This window comes from Neoarius graeffei, chromosome 2, assembly GCF_027579695.1.
Source record: "Neoarius graeffei isolate fNeoGra1 chromosome 2, fNeoGra1.pri, whole genome shotgun sequence".
Taxonomy (NCBI): Eukaryota; Metazoa; Chordata; class Actinopteri; order Siluriformes; family Ariidae; genus Neoarius; species Neoarius graeffei.
This window is the reverse complement of record NC_083570.1, coordinates 9,545,496-9,568,328: the sequence shown is the minus strand read 5'-3', so window position 1 is coordinate 9,568,328 and position 22,833 is coordinate 9,545,496. Positions and strand designations below refer to the sequence as shown.

General features: G+C 42.9%; 2 protein-coding genes across 2 annotated transcripts; one reads left to right on the top strand and one right to left on the bottom strand.

Annotated features, from left to right (window-relative positions):
* The first annotated feature begins 3,980 nt into the window (after positions 1 to 3,980).
* On the top strand, positions 3,981 to 8,806 carry LOC132868784 (E3 ubiquitin/ISG15 ligase TRIM25-like). The gene is made up of 4 exons (XM_060901967.1): positions 3,981 to 4,580; positions 6,809 to 6,980; positions 7,179 to 7,238; positions 7,873 to 8,806. The coding sequence occupies exons 1-4, from the start codon at positions 3,981 to 3,983 to the stop codon at positions 8,406 to 8,408; spliced, it is 1,368 nt and encodes a 455-aa protein (XP_060757950.1). The 3' UTR covers positions 8,409 to 8,806.
* A 6,303-nt stretch (positions 8,807 to 15,109) lies between these two features.
* On the bottom strand, positions 15,110 to 21,872 carry LOC132868779 (E3 ubiquitin-protein ligase TRIM7-like). Its single transcript, XM_060901954.1, has 5 exons — positions 21,787 to 21,872; positions 21,407 to 21,652; positions 21,215 to 21,341; positions 15,389 to 15,541; positions 15,110 to 15,126 (listed from the first exon to the last, which is right to left on the bottom strand). Exons 1-5 carry the CDS (start codon positions 21,859 to 21,861, stop codon positions 15,110 to 15,112), a joined length of 618 nt encoding a protein of 205 aa, XP_060757937.1. The 5' UTR covers positions 21,862 to 21,872.
* Between the last annotated feature and the right edge of the window lie 961 nt (positions 21,873 to 22,833).

The window sequence follows — 22,833 nt, the reverse complement described above, 5'->3', positions numbered from 1 at the left end:
CTCCATGAGTTGGGCTGGTGAGAGGTGGTCTCCACAAGGGCTTGAGATGTTTTTTTTCCTTTGGTTGGTTGTTTTTTTTTAACTTTCAGCCTCAGTTCCACTTTTTCTGGAACTACCAATGCCAACACCAGGGGGACCCCTCATTCCAATGTTTTAACAGGTTGAAGTGATAAATTTGCAATGCCCCACCCCTATCTGTTCACCTCACCTCATAGTAGATGTCCCCGACTCACCGTGTGACCTCGAAGGGCCCTTGCCACTTGGCGATTAATTTGGAGCTTGATGTGGGCAATAATACGAGCACTTTGTCTCCCAGTGTGAACTCTCTAAGGTGCGTGCCCCTTGACATTCTTGTGCCTGCCGTAAATTCTCTTGGGTAAAGTGCATGAGGGTGTGGAGTTTTGCGTGCATGTCGAGAACGTATTGAATTTCGTTCTTGCTAGGCAAAGGTCCCTCCTCCCAGTTTTCTCGTAGCACATTGAAAATGCCATGCGGCTTATGCACATATAATAACTCAAATGGTGAAAAACTTGTGGAGGCTTGCAGGACCTCTTGTACTGCAAATAACAGGAGCTTGAGCCATTTATCCCAATTACATGCATCCTCACTTACTAATTTCGGAATTAAGCTTTTGAGTGTTTGATTAAACCATTCCACAAGCCATCCGTTTGTGGGTGATAGACACTGGTGCAGATAGACTTAATTCCCAATAACCCATACAGTTCACACAGTGTGCATGACATAAATCTAGTGCCTTGGTCCGTCAGGATTTCTTTCGGAATCCCAACCCGGGAGATAATATGGAAGAGCACTTCTGCAATACTGCATGCTGAGATATTGCAGAGAAGCACTACTTCCGGATATTGCGTTGCATAGTCCACCAGAACTACAATAAAGTGATATCCCCATGCTGACTGATCTAATGGCCCAACAAGATCCATACCAATTCTCTCAAAAGGGGTCTCAATTAGAGGGCGATAGCACAAAGGCTCTTTTGGAGTGGCTGCAGGATTTACTAATTGGCATTTGCGGCATGCCACACATCACCGACGGACATCCCCACAAATCCCTGGCCAATAGAACCGGGTCATTATTCAGGCTAGTGTTTTATCTTGCCCTAAGTGTCCAGCCATGGGATTAAAGTAAGCCATGTGGAATGAGTTCCTTACGGCTCTTTGGGATTAAAAACTGGCTTATTTGTTCACCGGTTTGAGTGTCCTGCATCACTCGGTACAACCTGTCCTTAATAATAGTGAAATATGGGAAGGCCAATGTCACACTTGACTGGAGAATTTGACCATTGATTACTCTCACTTGGTCAAACGCATGACGCAGAGTCTCATCTCATGACTGCTCTAATGGGAAATCTTCAAGGGAATCCCTGAGAGAGGGAGGAGGGGCAGGCTGCTCCTCACTCCTCGTATCACCCTGACGTGGTGCTGACATAGACAGCCCTGTGACAGCTTCCCCAGTTAATGCTACACCTGGATCTTCCCATGATGTACTAATGTAGGACTCACCTCTTACTATGTGTTCCATCAGTTCTTTAAGCCCTGGCCAATCAATCCCCAAATTCAGTGAGTGGGTGAGATGAGGATTAACTGCCACCTTGATTCTATGCTTTTCTCCCAGAAATAGAATGTGGATGGACAGTAATGGGTAGTTGTGAACATCCCCGTGCACACACAGCACCTTCACCACTTGTGGTCTCCCCAATGCCTCACCTTGCAACAGGCTTTGGTGGATTGAGGTCTGTTTATAGCTGGAATCCACCAATGTATGATACTTATCCCCTTGGACACTTACTGGTATACGATATGCTCTGGCCCAATTGAGGGCGGTCTCTGGTGCGTCGGGGATCTGGACCACCACTCCCACTTCCATTGCGGAGCACTGACTTTGAAGATGCCTCAGCTCCCCACAGCGTCAGCACACCGGCCCAGGCTTTCCCTCTGCACCGGTGTTATGGGCATCACTCACCTGAAGGAGAGAAGACACAGACACAGAAGGGAAAAATGGAAGGACACCACGGGTGCATCGGGCTGGCTGGGGGGGAAGCTGACCCATGCCTCTGCATTGGGGGAACAGGGTGGGGAAGGGAAGAAGAGAGGGAGGGGAAGGAGAGAATAAAGGAGAAGAGGTGACACATCTTCCTGCCATCGGAACTGCTGCCAAATGGTCCTCCGCCAGTTCAATGGCTTGTTCCAGCAATGCCGGGCAATGACACTGGACCCACTCTACTGTTCCTCCCTGAAGTCGAGCGATGAACTGCTCCAGTATCACCAGGTCGATGATTTCCTCTGCATCGTGGTCATCTGCCCTCAGCCACCACTGGCAGGCGTGCCGGAGCTGTTCGCCGAACGCGAAAGGCTGGCTGACCTCCTCCAACTTCAGTGTCCGGAAGCGCTGATGCTGTTGTTCCAGGGAGCGGCTGACACGCTGTAGGATGGCTCGCTTCAAGTCGACGTATATGAGCCGGCTGTTGGCGGGGAGCTGCAGCGCGGCGAGCTGCACCTTGCCAGTCAATGGAAGCAGAAGCTGCTCGAACGGCCACCGACACGCTTCGGCTGCTTGCTCAAAGAGCACTGGGAAGGCTTCCAGATTGTCATGCAGGCCCATCTTCGTTAGGGTGAGGTGGGGAGAGTCCGCTGCGGTGGTGGTCAAGGACCCTGCCGATGTGACCAAGTGCTAGAACACCTGGTGAACTTCCTGCTGGGCCAGCACCAAGGCTTCGAAGCGTTGCTCCTGCTCCTTCCAGAGGGTGGTCAGCATTTGATGCTGGTTCTGCTGAGTGGTAGCAAGGGCAGGGATGAGGTCCTTGAACGGCGAGGACTCCATGGGCTGGCTCCCTTCGGTACTCCCGGGTTTCTGCACCACTGTAATTGTTTCCCTGACATGGGTGGAGTACAGAAGTATGGCAGGAGGGAGATAATGTTCACACACACATTTATTGACAGCTTTTCAGCTTCACTTGGCTCACTCTAAGCCACGCATGTACACACACACAGTTGTGTTCTGGTCCAAGACACTCTTCTCTGCTCTCCTCCTCCTTTTATGCTCCACCATCACTGCAACAAACACACACACATTAATTGACAACAGGTATAACGACTTGGCCACTCACCTTCCCCGACCCCACCCTCCAGTCACAAACTGACGCTTGGCCACACCCCCGCAAGGACATTTTTGTTTTATAGCTGCTTGCCCCAAGCTGTCTGTTTCTCTGTAAATATGTTCTCTGCCACGCCCATTACAGTTGGGTGTTGGTTGAAATGTTCATGAACTCGTCTGACCAGATTACAAAGCTAAATGATGACAAATAGTCTTAAGCATAACACAAAACATGGAATAATTTATTACAAATGCTTTTGAGGAAGACAAATCTTGAAATAAATGTTTAAATCCAATATGGAACTGAAGCAGCGAAGTTGACAATCCCAAATCAGAAAACGTTCGGACGGTATGTAGAAGTTGAAGTCAAAACTCAAAATAGTGATTTGTAAATAATCATTGACCTGTATCACACTCAAAACAAAACAAGAGCGCACTATTTAATATTTTACTTCATGAATTTTATTGTGTTTGTTTTTTTAAATGAACAGGTATTTCACTTTTGATGCTTGAAACATGTTAGAGAAAAAAAGTTGGCACAGTAAAGAATTTACCATTTTATAATGTTTCTGTTCCTTCTCACAACACTGAAAAGATGTTTCAGGATTGAAGACACCAAGTGATGAAGCATCAACTGATTTCAACTTTCATAAAATCTCATGAAATTAATCCTAATCAGTGCAGCTACATGGGTTATATTTCTGCACTGAAGGGAGATGAAATGGTTAATACAGGAGTGTTCATGACCTTTCTGTATTTGTCCTCCTCTCTCTTTCACACATAGAACCAGGAAGTTACTCCTCATTTCGGAGAAAACAAACTGTTCTCTCTCTCTTTCTCTCTCTAGCTCAGTCTTTGATTTCAGGAAAATGACTGAGGCCAGTATTTCAGTAGATCAGCTTTCTGTGGACCAGTTCATGTGTCCAGTGTGTCTGGATCTCCTGAAGGATCCGGTGACTATCCTCTGTGGTCACAGTTTCTGTAAGGTGTGTATTAATGGCTGCTGGGATCAGGAGGATCAGAAGGGCATCTACAGCTGTCCTCAGTGCAGAGACACTTTCACGACAAGGCCTGTTCTACGCAGAAACAACATGCTGGATGAAGTGGTGGAGAAACTGAAGAAGACTGAAGTCCAAGCTGCTTGTCCTGCTCACTGTTATGCTGGACCTGGAGATGTGGAGTGTGATTTCTGCACCGGGAGAAAACACAAAGCCGTCAAGTCCTGTCTGATTTGTTTAACTTCATTTTGTGAAATTCATCTGAAACCTCATCTTGAAGTTCCTGCTTTGAAAAAACACACATTAATTGAAGCCTCAGCAAAACTCCAGGAGAAGATCTGCTCTGAACATAACAAGCTGATTGAGATCTACTGTCGTACTGATCAAACCTGCATCTGTTATTTGTGTACGATGGATCATCACAAAGGTCACGACACCGTCACAGCCGCAGCAGAAAGAGCTGAGAAACAGGTGAGAACTAGAAATCTTTCCAGAATTAAATCATCTTAATTATAGTTTCCCATCTAGAAACAGGTGCTTTAGTCAATGATATGATTTGAACTTTAATTTCAATGTGTGTCTCAATCAGAAGGATTCTGTAAAAGCTGATTAATATTGTCTGTGTTCTGGTGAACAGAGTGTTAAATTTATCTTCAGTGATGGTCGTAATCTGGTTCGGGGTGGGTTTCCTGATAACGTTGCCCTTCAGACCAAAAGAGAGAGTTGAGAGACTTTCTGAAGGAACGAACGTTGTCTCTGTACGTGGTTTTTCCGAACTCACTCGTAAGAAGGAGTCTAAAGAGCAACAGGATGAAGAGCGTCTTTGCAGTTCGCGTCCCCGATATAGGCATTAGTAGCTTCTAAAGGCAATCGTATTGGACATAACTTACAGTGTTCAAGTTAACTAGCTATGTGTAAACATTAGCCATGGACAAGACTATGGCAACTTGGCGGGCAAATCCACAGAAACTCATTTGACTAATCAGACTGCATAGCTATTTCAACACTATCGCTAACTCTAAAAGCACAGACAACTTCACTGCAAGCTAATAAAACGTTTATATCCCTCAATATGCTTCCGCAGGTGGGATGGCGAGTTTTTGTAGGCTGTGATGTGCTCCGTTTTAGACAACCAAAGCAAACATTTAAAGCAAAATGACTCTTTATTCCTTTCAGAAAACTGAATCATGGGCTCTAGCTATAGAACCGTGGGTGTGTGCATTCCCCAGAAGAACCGCCTCCTTCCATTCTGCCATCAACTGATCGTGTTAAATAATGCTGCGGAGAAATCATTGATCTTGATGTTATCCAGTCTATGGACGTGACGTGACCCTAGTGATTACTGATAGACTGTCTCAGTGTCACCTGCGGAAAAACCAATCACGTTTTAGAAAAGAAAAAAACATCCACTTTCAAAGCTGCTTCATAGTAATGACTTACGGGGACCTTGATAGAAATGTAGTGGAGTAAAAAGTACGATATTTGTCTTTCAAATGGAGTGAAGTTAAAGTTCCCCCCAAAAAATACTCAAGTAAAGTACAGATACTCAAAAAGTGTACTTCAGTACAGAACTCAAGTAAATGTACTTTGTTACTGTCCACCTCTGATAATTAACTCGATGTTCTTGCAATGTACAAGAAAATTAATTGAACACCACCAGCAGATTCAACCCCAGTTTCCCCCGCTGACTGTGAGAGTCCCTCAGAGCCGCATGCGCATTCTGTGGATTCGGCAGCGAGCGAGTCGCTCTTTGTTTTGAACGAGTGCTCCGGGTCTCTCGTAAATTCCGAGCAAACTAAAGGACGACTTGTGCTACGATGTTGTTCGGGAAAACCACGTTAGCTTGATGATGGATCTTAAGAGGTAATTTAAAACTCTCTTGGCCTTAAGAGGCTTTCGGGAAACCCAGCCCAGATCAGTTAGTGAACTTTTCTCTCTCTCTCTCTCACACACACACACACACACACACACACACACACAGAGTACATAACCTTCAGAGCGAAACATAAATGTACTTTGAACTGACATTTATATGGAACCAGTTCGCTCGTACTGTATAAAAAGCTGAATGTATTTTATTTGTCCTCAGAGTGAGTTAAAGGAGGAGCAGATGAAATCCCAGCAGAGAATCCAGGAGAAGCAGAAGAAGGTGCAGGAGCTGAAACAGGCTGTGAACACTATAAAGGTGAGCAGTGAGCAGAGACAGAGCTGCTCCTAGAAACACACACAACATGGACAACGAGTCATTTACAGTCCCAGTAAGAGAGGGAATGATAGATGAGCTTTAAACCTTGTGTGTGTGTGTGTGTGTGTGTGTGTGTGTGTCCGAACAGCTCAGTGCACAGACAGCAGTGGAGGACAGTGAGAGGATCTTTACTGAGCTGATCAGCTCCATGGAGAAAAAGCGCTGGGAGGTGACGGAGCTGATCAGAGATCAGGAGAAGGCTGAACTGAGTCGAGCTGAACGACTCCTGGAGCAACTGGAGCAGGAGATCTCTGATCTTCAGAGGAGAGTCACTGAGCTGGAGCAGCTTTCACACACACACGATCACATCCATTTCCTCCAGGTAACACTCACTGTCTGATCTACAGAGCCAGCTGTTCCTCACACACTCTCTAAAACACCTCTCATTAAGGGAACAATAAATGTCCCTGTCTGACATCACAAGTGGGTTTTACATTTCATTTGCTTTCTGTAGGTTTTAGCTTCTGGACGTCGCTCTCCTCTCTTCCCAAGACCAGATTTTCACACATCCAGCGTCACTGTCCATCAACATCTCTCATTTGATGGAGTGAGGAATTCTCTCTCAGATCTGAAAAAGAGACTCGAGGAATTCTGTGAGGAGGAATTCAACAAAATCCCTCCACATGGTAAGAGGAGCTGTTCCTGCTGGAGAAACACAGTGATGTGTTATTTCTTAGCGATGCTCCTGCTTTCTTTTCTGCAGCCACTTTATTCACCCGACACTTTGAACTAAAACACTGATTTAAAATGAATAAACTGACTGGATCACTTTAAACTCTTTCCATCTTTTACACAAACTCATGTTTCCATTTTTCTCTCCACAGCTGCAGCAGTTCAGATCATTTCAGGACCAGAACCACAGAGCAGAGAAGAGTTTCTGAAATGTACATCTAAAGCACACACACACACACACACACACACACACACACACACACGCTTCTGGGCCTGTCATGATAACAAATTTTGTTGGACGATATATTGTTTCAGAAATTATTGTGATAAACGATATTATTGTTGACGTCTTTTCAAGACAATTTTATTCCACTAGTAAAATAATAATGATCATGCAAATACACCCTTTCATAGAACAGTCAACTTTTTAATTAAGTCAACTTATTCAGTTCCATGAGGCTGGCAGGGGGAGTCGCTCTCTTCTGTGGGATCTTTAACTAGGTTTAGAATGCTAGTTTAAGCTGATATGTGATTGATCTAACGGTAAAACAGCACGAGGGCTCGAGAACTTTGACAGGTTACAATTTTACTTGGCAACTGAATGTATCTGAATTCTGATTGGTTGTTGTATCTGAATTCTGATTGGTTGTTGTATCTGAATTCTGATTGGCTGTTATATTATTGCCCTTTTGTTGTGTTCTTGAGCCCAGAGTGGGGGGAGGGGGGAGTGACAGGGTTCTACAGAGAAAAGTTTTCGCTGCAACCGAACTGCTGTTTTCGTGACCACGCCCCCAGCGCGGATATTCATGTTCACATTGTTCAGTTTGTTTTTCTCTTTTATTTTAGATTTCTGTTATCTGACTCTGGATCCCAACACGGCACATCGTCTCCTCATTCTGTCTGAGAAGAACAGAGCGGTGAGATGGAGTGAGAGAGAGCAGCGTTACTCTGATCATCCAGAGAGATTTGATTACTGGCGGCAGGTGTTGTGTAAGGAGAGTGTGTGTGGACGCTGTTACTGGGAGGTGGAGTGGAGCGGTGATGATGTTGTGTACATATCAGTCTCATATAAAGACATCAGAAGGAAAGGACAGGGTGATGAGTGTCGGTTTGGATTCAACAATCAGTCCTGGATTCTGCGGTGTTCTTCTTCTTCTCTCTTTTTCTGGCACAACAGCATTAAGACTGATCTCAGAGTTCCATCTCCCTCCAGAATAGGAGTGTATGTGGATCACAGTGCAGGAACTCTGTCCTTCTACAGCGTCTCTGACACGATGAAGCTCCTCCACAGAGTCCACACCACATTCACTCAGACTCTATACGCTGGGTTTGGGTTCGGGCTCTGGTTTCCTGGTTCAGTGAGATTGTGTGATCCAGAATAAAAGTGTGTAGTGTTTTCTGTAAAATTCCTGCACGTTGCCACGTTGTTGCTCAGTCGTCTGTTTCACTAGAACACAATCCAGCTGCACAAAAACACTCATTTTAATATTTAGATTATAAAATATGCCGATGTCGTGTTCATCCCATATTCAGCCTGGATGATGATTGGCCCGCAGATAGAACCTTATAAATCCAGGTTTATCTGTGAGTTTGGGATTTTTATTCAAATTATTTGGATAAAAATAAGGCCAAATGTGCGGTCGGCGCTGATCCGAGGAGAATTAAAATGACGGGTGGTTGGGTAGAGATTGGGTTATAACACTGATGTGTTGCAACACCATCAACTATCAGTAGGGTTTATTTAACTTTTTTGTTTTTGAGCCATGCTTTGTGTCGTTCATTTCCTATTTTTGATCATGTTTAAACGTTCGCTGTCTAGAGTGCGGCATTAAAAAAAACATGCGCTGTCAAAATTGGCAAAATACATTCCCATGTGCTTGGCGTGCTTGTGTCTGACCATTTCTGTTTTGTATTAAATTAAATCTTGCCAAAATGACTTAGTTCAAACCTGGACATATAGAAATAGAGCATGTTAAAAAAAAAAACACGAAAAAATAAACCCCGGAAAGCCCGCTCCTCTGCTTCAGCCAGACTTGAAGACCCGACGGTGCAATGCTTGCAGACTGTCAGAAGTAATTAGACCTAAATTTCATCTCATCTCATTATCTCTAGCCGCTTTATCCTGTTCTACAGGGTTGCAGGCAAGCTGGAGCCTATCCCAGCTGACTACGGGTGAAAGGCGGGGTACACCCTGGACAAGTCGCCAGGTCATCACAGGGCTGACACATAGACACAGACAACCATTCACACTCACATTCACACCTACGGTCAATTTAGAGTCACCAGTTAACCTAACCTGCATGTCTTTGGACTGTGGGGGAAACCGGAGCACCCGGAGGAAACCCACGGGGAGAACATGCAAACTCCGCACAGAAAGGCCCTCGCCGGCCCCAGGGCTCGAACCCAGGACCTTCTTGCTGTGAGGCGACAGCGCTAACCACTACACTACCGTGCCGCCCAGACCTAAGTTTATAGCTAACAAATCAGCAGATGCCCCAACAATTATTATTTTCGTTAGGCCAGTGTGTAAGGTATGTTAGAACCGTGCCTTATAGCCTACGTTATATCACAATTTAAAGGACGTTTGAGGAGTTGGAGGCTGCGAGCGCAATGATGTTCCGACATGCGGTAAACTTTATTCCCTGAAAATCATACACCAGCGTTCAATGCCCCAAACAGTCAAAATGTCTAGAAGACTACGGTTAAATAATAATCATAGCCTACTAAGTTAAATTACGTCAAAACATCTGTTTCTGGCCTATGAAATGATGGAGGAAAATGAGAACGAACGCAAAGTAGATAGCAGCCAACTTCACGCCATCTTTTAGGTAACTTAACACTTGTGTTGGCCACAATATTTCTCTTAATAAAATCTTGAATTGTTTTTGAAGTCGTATTCAACACAAAGTAAGGTCAAACCCCAATTTTAATTTAAGCGAAGATCCAGACTTTTTTCTATATTGACGTTCGGCACAGAGGAGCATGTCATTCTGCTTTCGGTTTCGGCAGCATGGATGCGCTTTGCATGAAAGAAGGCACTGATGTGTCTGCCATCGATAAAGGTGTAAAAAACAAGTGGAGGTGGGCTTGGCTGTACGAAATAGGTGAAAACGGAAAGCCATTTAGTTCATGGTGCAAAAAAACTAAACATTTGTGCGGTTTGCCACAAAAAAATAATATACGGAAGCAATAGAAAGAAAGTGCTGTCGCGCCATCAACTGGAAGCCAGCCACAAGGCCAATGTAAGGGGTCTTCAGCACACCTCTTCTTTCCCAGGAGCAAGACTCACCTCAACGGAGGTCAGTCCATCTATGACTGATCGTGTCTGTGCACAGAAAATACGTGTCTGTGCTTTTATCTCAAAAACAAACAATGGTGAAGAATCACTCAACAATAAATTGAATATATTAATCCATTAATTAATTGATAATAAAGTTATCAGTTCTAAGTTAACCATTCTCAGAATTTCATCGAAATCCACCCATAACGCCCCCGTAAATTTTCAGTCAAATATTTTTTTTTTTGCTTTAATCCATGCAAATATTACAATCAAAGCTTTGCAGAATAAAAGATAAGAGCACAGGAGAATAAAGTTTCCCCCAGTGATGGAGTTTCTGTGCTGAGCTCATTTTCAGACAGAAGCTTTTAATACTGAGGTCAGGATGTCAGCAAGCTGCTGGATTGATACGCAACGGGGTTTTTCTCCACTTTGGATGGATATTTTTTAGATTATTTAATCTGTGGGAAATAACGACAGTGTCTTAAATATGTGTTTGTGAAAATCACTGTAAACCTACAACTGACTTTTTCCTCCAAAAAACATCTCTTTTAATGTTGTCATATATTGTGTGTGTGAATAATGATGATAAATCTGTCTCTGTGAACTGGATCTGTCTGTGGTCTGACTCCTGATTTAGATTCTGAACATGATTGTTGGAAAAACTTTTTTTTTTTAATCCTTTTAATTTTCAATCAAATAAAGCAAAAAAAAAAAAAACAATTCTGTTCCAGTTGTCTATTCTGATTGGTCAGAAGGTGTTGATTAATTTTCTATAACAGCAGCTCTGACAATAGTGCAGGTTTTTATTAATGGGCTTGCTCTAATACGTTCTTGTTTCTATAGTAACAGCTCATTGAAGTGAAATTATTTTAGACCTGTGTGTTCACAAATAAAAATAAAAGACGTGGATGAACACTAATATTTAACCTGGACATTTCTCCTGCAGACCACCAGAGGGCGGCTTTACACACATTTTGAATAACTTCACTTCCTCCACTCATTTCCTGTCTGTTGTTATAAAATGCACATAGATCCTACAGTAACTGTGAACCATTCCAGTGTGCTTGTAAATCTCCTCAGTTGTGAGCCGTGTTTATTCTGGATAGATCTCCTGTTGATGATCTCGCCTCGTCTCTGCCTTTCCCTTTGATTTTAATGATATTTCTGGTGGATGGGGTTTGAACCCTGCACTGACTGGGATTAGATAAAGTCTTGTGTTAACACTACTAGCAGATTTCTTTCTTCTGCCTTTCAGGAGATTCATTTCAATCTGTTAACAATGTTAAAATGACCCAAAGGTAAAATGACCCGTGTCAGTGTGGGTTTCCTCCTGGTTCTCCAGTGTTCTCCTACTTCTCAAAGACACATCTAATGACTGATAGAGGCGACTCAGGATCTCTGATCTCAAACATATTCATCTACCAACTTCATTTCCATCTCAACAATCTGTACATGAGAAAGTGGGACTTCTATTAGCAATAAACAATGCAAAATAAATCAAATCAGGTTTTGACTCCCCTTGTGGTAATAAAGTCATTTATTTCGATTCATTTTCACTCCTCACTAAATTCCAAACTGACAAAATGAGGAAAATATTTCAGCAGAACAAATGACACTGAAGTGCTGATGACAGTGAAATATTTCTGCTTTATTTCCATCCTTAATGAACACAATGTGGTAGTTTTTAGTGCTTGTAGTACGACACGGTCTTGCTGTAAATCCTCTTGTGTGTCTTTTAGTGAAGATACAGAATTGATGTTGAAAGGCTGCTGGGGTTTTTTTTGTTTGTTTGTTTGTTTGTTTTGTTGTGTTTCAGTGATGTGGTGCTACTCTGTAAAACTGAGCCTCCAAATAACAACTCGATTGTATTCGCATATTATAGAATTCTATCTGGAGTTCTGATTTTAAAATGTGATTTAACCGCATACACTTCATGGACAGAAAGAAAGGACAAAATGGGAAAAGAACATAAATGGCATACATGATACTTTCTATTGAAGTACAGAAATCGATCTCTGGCCACATTTACCATTTAACATTCATGTGTAGGCGACAATAAAATCAAATTCACTTTAAAGAATTCCTTTATCTCACTTTAGCCATTTATTTCTTTATAAATTTTCAGAAAATGAAAAATTGAGTGATTTATTCATTAAATTTAAATGACTGCAATTTAAACTTGTCTTATCATTTCTGACCACTAGAGGACGCTCATAGACACGTGACGCTGCAAGAAATGAACCATTTTCAATATTTTTGCTGAACTCACATCAGAACAGACTGAAAACTTGTCTTATCATAAATATAATCAATAATATTGATTCATGATGAGATGAATGGTTTATTCAGTCCCTGCTGTGTGTCATACTGTAACTGGGTTTAATGGAACAGCAGCTTTTTAGTCTCGTTAAAAAAAAAAGACAGTAAGTCCAGTAAATTTCTCAGCTTCATGATGCTGGAGTTCTACATTCTTCAGTATTTCTTAGTATCTCTTGCTCTCAGTGAATAGAGAGGTTCTTTGGAGAATTCCTGGTGCCCAGATAAACTGATCACAATGATTCGTCTTCTCCATGATGGGATGACTGTTTCTGTTCTCTGTGAAGATGAAGAACTGGAACCTTTTCCTGTGAAAGTTAGTGTAATACAAAGCTGTGTAGCCACTACATTGTTTGCTCTCTTCACAGGTGCTGTCCTGCATGTAGCCAAGCTGAATCTGCATTATCTGGGCAGCACGGTGGTGTAGTGGTTAGCACTGTTACTGGACTTGTACCTGGAGGACGCTCTGGACTCTTACAGTAATGCTTTTATGGCTGAGGACTAAATTTGACTTGCTAACTTTAGGACTGCAGTTATCATGAACAGTTTTGCACTCAAGTTTCCATCAATGAAGAATTATAACATCAACGAAACTGTCCTCATGTTAAAACTGTTAATATTATAGTCATGCTGTCTGTTGTTGCCCAAATGAGGATGGGTTCCCTTTTGAGTCTGGTTCCTCTCAAGGTTTCTTCCTCATGTAGTCTGAGGGAGTTTTTCCTTGCCACCGTCGCCACAGGCTTGCTCATTGGGGATAGATTAGGGATACAATTAGCTCATGTTTTAAGTCGTTCAAATTCTGTAAAGCTGCTTTGCGACAATGTTTGTTAAAAGCGCTATACAAATAAACTTGACTTGACTTGACTGTCGCCTCACAGCAAGAAGGTTCTGGGTTTGAGCCCAGCGGCTGACGGGGGCCTTTCTGTGTGGAGTCTGCGTGGGTTTCCTCCATGTGCTCAAAGGCATGTCAATAGGTTAACATGGGGTGCCCTTAGGCTGAGGTGCTCTTGAGCGAGGCACCTAACCCCTAACTGCTCCCTGGCTGCTGTAGCACGGCTGCCCACTGCTCTGAGTAGGTGTTTGTGCTCATTGCTCACGTGTGCGTTCACTACTTCAGATGGGTTAAATGCAGAGAGGAATTTCACAAGTGTACATGTGATGAATAAAGTTGTTGTTCTTTTTCTTCTTATCATGGAATACAGATAGTTTATCAATACAATGGTACAACCTACATCATTTGCAAGCTAAAAGTAAGGTGTCTACAGCCTCAGTTGTGGAACTTCAGTATGCTGATGATGCTGTGCTCTGTTCATACTCAGAAGCTGGCTTGCAGAGAATCACAGATGCCTTTGCAGAAGCCTACAAAAGACTCAGGCTATTACTGAACTGCACTAAAACAGAGGTGTGTCGACCTGCCTCTGACACTTCCATCCCAATCACCACCCAACCTGAAATTTCTGTGGATGGAACTGTTCTTAAGGTAGTCCCACACTTTAAATATCTCATCAGCTATGTGTCAGGTGATATTTCCCTTGACCATGAAATTAATAACAACATCAGTGCTGGAGCAACAGCTTTTGGCAAGCTACGCAAGCATGATTTTGATCATCACGAACTTGACTTGAAAACTAAAATAAGAGTCTATAATGCCACTATAATACCAACGCTCCTGTATGGGTCAAAAACATGGACTACGTACCAATATCAAGTAAAACAACTTGAGAAATTTCACTGAAGATGCCTACGGTACGATCCATCATGAACGCCCAATGGTATGATCGTGTTACCAATGCTGCAATTCTTGATAGAGCCTCCTTAACAAGCATCGAGGCTATGCTTCAGCAAAATAGGCTGAGGTGGTATGGACATGTTGTTAAAATGGATGCAAAACAACTTCCAAAACAGCTTTTCTTCAGTCAGCGATCCACAGGAATGAGAAGCATTGGTGCTCCTAAGAAGAGATACAAGGATGCCCTAAAAAGAACTTTTAAAGAGTGTGGGATTATTGATTGGGCTACAGCATCAACTGATAGACTGCTCTGGAGGCGTGTGGTCTGCAATGGAGTTGAGACCTTTGAATCCAATCGACGGAAATCAAAGGATGAGAGACACAAGAGTCGAAAAACTGCTCAAGCCCTAAAACTGCCACAACCTCCTGGGCAGATGCCTGTATAGTCTTTCAGAGACCACCATGTTCATGTCAAGTGGCAGTAAGAGAGTATTTTAGGTGAAATGCTTGTGAGAAACACACACGAGCTGTTACTATAGAAACACTAATGATTTGCAGCTGCACTACTGTCAGAGCTGCTGTTATAGGGAATTAATCAACACCTTCAGACCAGAACTCCGCAGCACTCAGTACAGGATACTATACATTAATGATCCATTATTGTGGATCAGAAAACCTGACAACTGATTCAGGAGCCCACAGAGTAAACCCAGCGTATAGAGGCTGAGTGAATGTGGTGTGGACTCTGTGGAGGAGCTTCATCCTGTCAGAGACACTGTAGAAGGACAGAGTTCCTGCACTGTGATCCACATACACTCCTATTCTGGAAGGTGACGGAACTCCGAACTCGGTCTTAATGTTGTTGTGATAGAAATGAAGAGGAGTCCGAGAACACACCAGACTCCACGACTGATCGTTGTACCCAAATATGGTCCGTCTGGGCTGCTCTTTTTTATTGGTCCCTTTATATGAGACTGAGATGTACACACATCCCTCACTGCTCCTTTCCACCTCCCAGTAACTGCGTCCACACACACTCTCCTTACACAACACCTGAGCGATGGAGGTAAACCTCTCAGGGTGATAAGGGAACAGCTTCTCTTTATAACTGCGTCTCACCGCTCTGTCCTTCTCACACAGACGGAGGGAACCATGTGCCGTGTTGGGATCCAGAGTCAGATAACAGAAATCTGAAAGAAAAGAGATGTTGCGCAATAAAGTTTATCGTGTATTACAACCCCGATTCCAAAAAAGTTGGGACAAAGTACAAATTGTAACTAAAAACAGAATGCAATAATTTACAAATCTCAAAAACTGATATTGTATGCACAATAGAACATAGACAACATATCAAATGTCGAAAGTGAGACATTTTGAAATTTCATGCCAAATATTGGCTCATTTGAAATTTCATGACAGCAACACATCTCAAAAAAGTTGGGACAGGGGCAATAAAAGGCTGGAAAAGTTAAAGGTACAAAAAAGGAACAGCTGGAGGACCAAATTGCAACTCATTAGGTCAACTGGCAATAGGTCATTAACATGACTGGGTATAAAAAGAGCATCTTGGAGTGGCAGCGGCTCTCAGAAGTAAAGATGGGAAGAGGATCACCAATCCCCCTAATTCTGCACCGACAAATAGTGGAGCAATACCAGAAAGGAGTTCGACAGTGTAAAATTGCAAAGAGTTTGAACATATCATCATCTACAGTGCATAATATCATCAAAAGATTCAGAGAATCTGGAAGAATCTCTGTGCGTAAGGGTCAAGGCCGGAAAACCATACTGGGTGCCCGTGATCTTCGGGCCCTTAGACGGCACTGCATCACATACAGGCATGCTTCTGTATTGGAAATCACAAAATGGGCTCAGGAATATTTCCAGAGAACATTATCTGTGAACACAATTCACCGTGCCATCCGCCGTTGCCAGCTAAAACTCTATAGTTCAAAGAAGAAGCCGTATCTAAACATGATCCAGAAGCGCAGACGTCTTCTCTGGGCCAAGGCTCATTTAAAATGGACTGTGGCAAAGTGGAAAACTGTTCTGTGGTCAGACGAATCAAAATTTGAAGTTCTTTATGGAAATCAGGGATGCCGTGTCATTCGGACTAAAGAGGAGAAGGACGACCCAAGTTGTTATCAGCGCTCAGTTCAGAAGCCTGCATCTCTGATGGTATGGGATTGCATTAGTGCGTGTGGCATGGGCAGCTTACACATCTGGAAAGACACCATCAATGCTGAAAGGTATATCCAGGTTCTAGGGCAACATATGCTCCCATCCAGATGACGTCTCTTTCAGGGAAGACCTTGCATTTCCCAACATGACAATGCCAAACCACATACTGCATCAATTACAGCATCATGGCTGCGTAGAAGAAGGGTCCAGGTACTGAACTGGCCAGCCTGCAGTACAGATCTTTCACCCATAGAAAACATTTGGCGCATCATAAAACGGAAGATACGACAAAAAAGACCTAAGACAGTTGAGCAACTAGAATCCTACATTAGACAAGAATGGGTTAACATTCCTATCCCTAAACTTGAGCAACTTGTCTCCTCAGTCCCCAGACGTTTACAGACTGTTGTAAAGAGAAAAGGGGATGTCTCACAGTGGTAAACATGGCCTTGTCCCAACTTTTTTGAGATGTGTTGTTGTCATGAAATTTAAAATCGCCTAATTTTTCTCTTTAAATGATACATTTTCTCAGTTTAAACATTTGATATGTCATCTATGTTCTATTCTGAATAAAATATGGAATTTTGAAACTTCCACATCATTGCATTCCATTTTTATTTACAATTTGTACTTTGTCCCAACTTTTTTGGAATCAGGGTTGTAAACACAGGGGTACAATGAGTCATAATTAAACCAGTAATTCATTAGTGCCTCATATTGACACTCTCTCACACCCTCAGTTTCTTACACATTATATCAGAGAGAGAGAGAGAGAGAGAGAGAGAGCAGGAGATTACACAATTAGATGATATTCCTTGTAGAATTGGTCGTATTCAAATTAGCATGGAAGGAGAGCTTCCTGAAGTATAGAAAAGCTCCTAGTGCTGCAAGATCAATGTATCTCTCCACCCTAATCAAAGATAACAAAATAATCCTAGATTCCTTTTTAATCCTGTAGCAAAATTAACTAAGAAAAAGACCACTACAGACACACATGCACCTGCAATATGCAGCAGCAACAACGTCATAATTTTTTTCAATCTCAAAATTGAAAATATCCAACAAAAAAAATTCAAACTACTCATTTAAGCCCAGACAACTTAAATAACCCAGTCGTTAACAATAAAACTGTAGAAACTCAGCAATTCGAATGTTTTCTCCTCTTCGAGAAATCAAATTAATTTCATTAATTTCCACATCAAAATCTTCTTCTTGTGTACTAATCCCTTACCTACATGTCTCTTCAAACAGATAATACCAGAAGCAATTTAAGCTCTTCTAGAAATAATCAATTCTTCCCTTAGAATTGGCTACATACGCAAATCCTTTAAACTTGCAGTTATCAAACCCCTGATTAAAAAACCTGACCTCGACCCCTGTCAGCCCAATGAAAGGCCATTATCAAACCTCCCCTTTATCTCCAAGATCCTAGAAAAAGCTGTGGCACAGCAGTTATGCTCATATTTACATATGAATAACAACCATGAAATGTATCAGTCAGGATTTAGACCTCATCATAGCACAGAGACAGCACTGGTTAAAGTAGTAAATGACCTGTTGTTGGCATCTGATCTGGACTGTGTCTCGCTGCTTGTGTTGCTTGACCTTAGTGCAGACTCTGACACGATTGATCATTCCATTTTCCTGGGTAGACTAGAAAATGTTGTGGGAGTTAAGAGAACGGCCCTCTCCTGACTCAGCTCTTATTTAACTGATCACTATCAGTTTCTTGATGTATATGGTGATTTTTCTATGCATGCTGAGGTAAAGTTTGGTGTTCCACAAGGTTCTGTCTTAGGTCCACTGCTTTTTTCTTCATGTGCAGCAGTAAAAGACCTCAGTGTGATCATCGACTCCAGTCTTTCATTTGAAACTCATAATGATAACATTACCCAGATAGCTTTCTTTCATCTCAGAAATATTGCCAAGATAAGAAATTTAATGTCACTAAGATGCAGAAAAACTAGTTCATGCTTTTCTTACCTCCAGGTTGGATGACTGTAATGCCTTACTGTCTGGGTGTTCCAATAAGTGCATAAACAAGCTCCAGTTAGTTCAAAATGCAGCAACAACGGTCCTTACTAGAACTAGAAGATATGACCACATCACCCCTGTCTTATCCACACTACGCTGGCTCCCAATCAAATTTCGTATTGATTATACAATACTACTATTGACCTTTAAAGCACTGAATGGTCTTGCGCCACAGTACCTGAACGAACTTCTGGTCCTTTATGACCCGCCATGCCTACTTAGATCAAAAGGTGCAGGTTATTTGTTGGTACCTCATATAGTGAAGGCAACATCAGGGGGCAGAGCCTTTTCTTACAAAGCCCCACAGTTATAGAACAACCTTCCAAGTAGTGTTCAGGACTCAGACACAGTCTCAGTGTTTAAGTCTAGGCTGAAAATATATCTTTTCAGTCAAGATAGTTTTTTATTCGGTAAAGGAGTAACTCTGGTGAGTCCTCAGGCATAGAGTGTTTTGGTAAACTGGGATATATGGATGTTGTCAGTCCCCCACTCTCACTCACTCACTCAGGTTTGTTGATGGTGGAGTGGCTGCTGCTTTATGTCCCGGGGCTCCCTCATGCCTGTGTTACCTTCTGGCTCTCCCTTTTAAATATGCTGTCATAGTTAGTGTTGCGGGGCGGCACGGTGGTGTAGTGGTTAGCGCTGTCGCCTCACAGCAAGAAGGTCCTGGGTTCGAGCCCTGGGGCCGGCGAGGGCCTTTCTGTGCGGAGTTTGCATGTTTTCCCCGTGTCCACGTGGGTTTCCTCCGGGTGCTCCGGTTTCCCCCACAGTCCAAAGACATGCAGGTTAGGTTAACTGGTGACTCTAAATTGACCGTAGGTGTGAATGTGAGTGTGAATGGTTGTCTGTGTCTATGTGTCAGCCCTGTGATGACCTGGCGACTTGTCCAGGGTGTACCCCGCCTTTTGCCCGTAGTCAGCTGGGATAGGCTCCAGCTTGCCTGCGACCCTGTAGAAGGATGAAGCGGCTAGAGATAATGAGATGAGATGAGTTAGTGTTGCCAGAGTCCCTGCTTGCACTCAGCGCAAAATATATACTGTTCTTATTCATAAGGTGACACTGGGCATACCTCACAACCTTTGTTCTCTCTCTCTCTCTCTCTCTCTCTCTCATATCTTCCTTCTGTCTGTCTCTGTTGAGTTACATGTCAATCCTGAGAAGCCAATGATGCTGACCTCGTCTGCTCCTCGGACCTGCCTGATCCATCCTGATGCCCTACTTCTGGCTGGAGTCTCATCACATCACTCCTGTGGAGGATGGTCCCATATGGACAGTCGAAAGTCATACTTAGAAGACGCTCTGGACACTTACAGTAATATATTTATGTCTGAGAACTACAGTTGACTTGCTAACTTTAGGACTGCAGTTGTCTTGAACAGTTTTGCACTCAAGTTTCCATCAATGAACAGTTTATAACTTCAACAAAACAGACTGTGTTAAAACTATAATGAAGTTCCTGGTTACACAGTTATAATTTGTGGCTCTGTAGGACACAGTTATGGAAGAGAGTTATTTATAATCATGCTATCAGTTATCACCCAAATGAGGATGGGTTCCCTTTTGAGTCTGGTTCCTCAAAAGGTTTCTTCCTCGTGTCGCCTGAGGGAGTTTTTCCTTGCAAACGTCGCCATAGGCTTGCTCACTGGGATAAATTAGGGATAAAATTAGCTCATGTGGTGGCACAGTGGTACAGCACTGTCGCCTCACAGTAAGAAGGTTCTGGGTTCAAGCCCAGTGGCTGATGGGGGCCTTTATGTGTGGAGCTTGCATGTTCTCTTGGTATTCCATGCAGGTTAGGCTAATTGGTGGCTCTAAATTGACCATAGGTGTGAGTGTGAATGGTTGTTTGTCTCTATGTGTTAGCCCTGCAATAATCTGGCAAATTGTCCAGGGTGTACCCAACCTTTCACCCAGCCAGGCACCAGCTTGCCCACGACCCTGCACAGGATAAGCGGCTACAGATAATGGATGGATGGATTAGCTCATGGTCAAAGTCTTTAATTTTCTGTAAAGCTGCTTTGTGGCAATGTCTGTTGTTAAAAGTGCGATACAAATAAACTTGACTTGATTCTTGTATAAACTTCAGGAAAGAAAATGACTAGAATGTTATTAACCTTCATATACATTCATGGATCAAACATGTCGAACTTCACCAGCGCTGTGCTGTCAGCGACACTCAACATGACACCTCCATTCTTCACTTCTCTTTATTGTGGAAGGAAACGTCTCCAAAAACAACATATGTTTTTAATGATCTGGCAGCACTGTGTGTGTGTGTGTGTGTGTGTGTGTGTGTGTGTGTGTGTGTGTGTGAGAGAGAGAGAGAGAGAGAGAGAGAGAGAGAGAGAGAGTGCATACATACATTGTAGAAAATCTTCTCGAGTCTTCAGCTCTGAAGGTAAATTCATCCAAATTGCTGTGATGGAGAGAAAATGGAGGTGGAATAATATACAATGATCAGAGTGTGATTTTAGGAGACACGATGTTTGAATTTATGAATATTGGCAAAATAAATGATCTTAATATGACGGATGAACTGTATAAGTACAATATCTTTCAGATGGTAGCTGCGACAATGTTAAGTTCAAATAAGTACAATAAATCTTTTTTTATGTATATGCGTGGATTTATAACATTTTACTTCCTCTCACCATATGAAGGGATTTTGTTGAATTGCTTTTTCATCTCTGAGAGATAATTCCTCACTCCATCAAATGAAACATGTTGATGGACAGTAATGATGGATGAGTCACCACGTCCAGAAGAGACACCAAGAGACTGGAAACAGAGTGGTGTACGAGATGGACGAATATTCTCAGACCACAGTGCAAGTGATATCAGACAATGAGTGTTACCTGGAGGAAATGGATGTGATCGTGTGTGTGTGAAAGCTGCTCCAGCTCAGTGACTCTCCTCTGAAGATCAGCAATCTCCTGCTCCAGTTGCTCCAGGAGTCGTTCAGCTCGACTCAGTTCAGCCTTCTCCTGATCTCTGATCAGCTCCGTCACCTCCCAGCGCTTTTTCTCCATGGAGCTGATCAGCTCAGTAAAGATCCTCTCACTGTCCTCCACTGCTGTCTGTGCACTGAGCTGTTAGGGCACACACACACACACACGAGATTTAAAGCTAATTTATCATTCCCTCTCTTACTGGGACTGTAAATGACTCATTGTCCATGTTGTGTGTGTTTCTTGGAGCAGCTCTGTCTCTGCTCACTGCTCACCTTTATAGTGTTCACAGCCTGTTTCAGCTCCTGCACCTTCTTCTGCTTCTCCTGGATTCTCTGCTGGGATTTCATCTGCTCCTCCTTCAACTTTAACTCACTCTGACAAGAATGAATGAAATGATATTACATCCTGAGTTAATTACTAACTTTACTAACTGTAAAGTGTTCACTCAAAGACAGGTCGAAGGTGGGAGATTATTAACTGCAATTCAAGTTAAAGATCATCCATATCCTGGCTCTCTCTCTGAGTGAGGTCAAAGGTACTCAGTATGTGCTTGTAAAACTGTTCACATCTACAGGATACATGGAACATATTTATTATTTATAATCAATAGAAGTCATGAAATTTTTACACCATATGACCTGAGTAAAGCAGGATTAGAAACAAAATGTCGAAGGATTCAGTCTGAAACCATTTCTCCTTCTCACCTGTTCTTTGTCTGATGCACCTGACTCGGTGTTGTGTTCACAAAAACAGGATGAGTCTTCAGTCTTCTTCTTCAGTTTCTCCACCACTTCATCCAGCATGTTGTTTCTGCGTAGAACAGGCCTTGTAGTGAAAGTGTCTCTGCACTGAGGACAGCTGTAGACACCCTTCTGATCCTCCTGATCCCAGCAGCCATTAATACACGCCTTACAGAAACTGTGACCACAGGAGATAGTCACCGGATCCTTCAGGAGATCCAGACACACTGGACACATGAACTGGTCCTGAGCTACTGAAATACTGGCCTCAGCCATTTTTCCAGAGAGCGACACATACAGTAGAGATCGGAATTGTGTGCTTTGAAATGAGCGTCCTGCTGCACTGTGAGATACGATATCACAGAGCCAGAGTGGGTGGAGCTTTAAAAAGAGTAGGAGTGCAGACTGTCAAAGGGGTGTGGCTGTGTGACAGTGTGTGTGTGTGTGCAGAAGCTTCAATCTCATTTTATACACCTGCTACTTTTTAATAAATCAAAGATGGTAAAGTGGTAAATCCATGCTGGCGTGGATTATTTTTGTGTAACCTCACAGTCTGCTGTGTTATTCCTCAGGATAATT